Source organism: Sesamum indicum, linkage group LG9 (genome assembly GCF_026168435.1).
Source record: "Sesamum indicum cultivar Baizhima isolate 11 linkage group LG9, ASM2616843v1, whole genome shotgun sequence".
NCBI classification, from domain to species: domain Eukaryota; kingdom Viridiplantae; phylum Streptophyta; class Magnoliopsida; order Lamiales; family Pedaliaceae; genus Sesamum; species Sesamum indicum.
In genome coordinates, this window is record NC_142665.1 from 6390101 (window position 1) to 6391982 (window position 1882).

The 1882-nt window shown below is 38.9% G+C and overlaps 1 protein-coding gene across 1 annotated transcript; it reads right to left on the reverse strand.

Moving 5' to 3' along the window:
• Positions 1-289: 289 nt before the first annotated feature.
• Positions 290-1623, reverse strand: LOC105170787 (uncharacterized). Its single transcript, XM_011091700.3, has 2 exons — positions 959-1623; positions 290-740 (listed from the first exon to the last, which is right to left on the reverse strand). Exons 1-2 carry the CDS (start codon positions 1362-1364, stop codon positions 565-567), a joined length of 582 nt encoding a protein of 193 aa, XP_011090002.1. The 5' UTR covers positions 1365-1623; the 3' UTR covers positions 290-564.
• Positions 1624-1882: the final 259 nt, after the last annotated feature.

Consider the following 1882-nt stretch of genomic DNA (forward strand, 5'->3'; position numbering starts at 1 on the left):
CAATAATGGTAGCATTGATTTTAATTAGTGTTGAATTTTATTATATATACATCTTTAATTATTCATTGCAATAATAATATATGCAACATAACTCTCTTGTCATTCACGTTTTTCACATTTTTAACTTATATACAATTATGAAATTTATTAATTACTGTACCAAAATTACAAATACATCAACAAATATAATTAAAGAATGACAACTTTAACATAATTACTTCATAAATTGTCATTAATATGTATATATATATATAATTTTACTTTGTGTAGAAATTTGAGACTATAGAAATTCACGGGAAAATGCCATTGATTGCAATGCCAAAAGCTACAATATATATAATATATATATCAAGTGGGGACATTTATTTGGACTTACATGGGGGACAAAACGACACCATACTTTGTCCTTTTCTTGATTTCACCACCACCTCATTTTACTGCTGAATCATATGCTAAAACATTGGTGCCGACCTAATTGACATAATCTAGAATTTCACTATTTTTACAGCTTTTTCAATCTTTTTACCTAACAATTTGCAAAGAATTACTGGTAAATAAGCTGAGTTACAGCAAAAAATCCATGAATTTCAGCCATGGTAAACCCTTCTTGGTCGCCGGACCAGCTTCTTTTGAACAGTTTGAAGTCACGGCTGCGCCGCCGCTCTCCGCCGCTGCCCTCTTTGGACATAGAAAGAAGTTTCTTGAACCCAACTCCATTAGTTTCTCCTCCCTGTCCAAACCTGTTGCCGTCGCCACCCAAATAATCAATTAAATATACTACACTTTCAACTATTTTTCTAACAAATATTTTCTGTCTAATTATTTAAGTATTAATTGTTCATGTTTTTAATTTTTTTCGTATTTGTTATTATGTGAGTTATTGATGTTGTCGCCAAGAAATTCAAGAAAATCTTGATTTGGTGTTCAGGAAAAGAAAAAGAAAATGATGGTAACTTACTTTCTAAGCTGAATTGTGAGTAATGGAGGTCGAAGGCAGAAGCATCGGTGGAAGGAAGAACAGGCCGCCGCGCCTCCTTCACATACTGCCGGATCGCCGCCGCAATCAAGTCCCCCACGGTTGCCTCCGGCGACATCAACACGTGCACAGGCCCAAGGCTCCTCTGTATCGTCACGTTCAGCAGCAGCTTTGTGAACTTGGGTGGCTTGCCCTGCGCCACCCCCTCATCCACCGCGGTTCCGCCGGCTCTTCTCCCTGCGAGCAACTCCGGCACCGTTCTTGGCCTGGGGAGCATCTCGGCGACCACTCCGGCACCTTTACCGTGAAACGACGACGCCTTCTCCGACAACCTCCCCTTCTTGTTCTTCTCGTGGACCACTTTCCGGTGATTCTTGGGCGACGGCATTTCGTATACTACGCTACTATACTTTCTTCTCTATATATATATGTGTTGAGTGTATGTATCTGTGCGAAGCTTATTACCTTAGGCGGCGGTAGCGGAAGAAGCGGAGACGGGGGAAGCCGAGAGCGGAGGAGGAGAGGGGGCTCTCAGGTTGTGGGCGGCGGTCGGCGGACATAACCAGAGTGCCACGGCGGCTTGGTAGAAAGTAAACGGTAGAGAGAAAAGAGTTATTGCTAAGAAAGGCGGAAGAAATTGCGGGCGAGGCGAAGGGATTTTATACAGAATAAGGAAATTTTATTGCTCGAATTTCATTAGGCCAAATTCATCCAATCACAAAGTAAGATACATTTATTTTATAATTAATTATTTTTTTAAAATTATATATTAATTACATAATAAATATATTATATTTATTGTATCATTAATTCAAATTTAATCAAATTAAATTTGGATAAAAATTTCCCACTAAGACAAGGGGTGGGATCTTGGAAGCTTATGGATATTTCGTGATGAAAAATAAA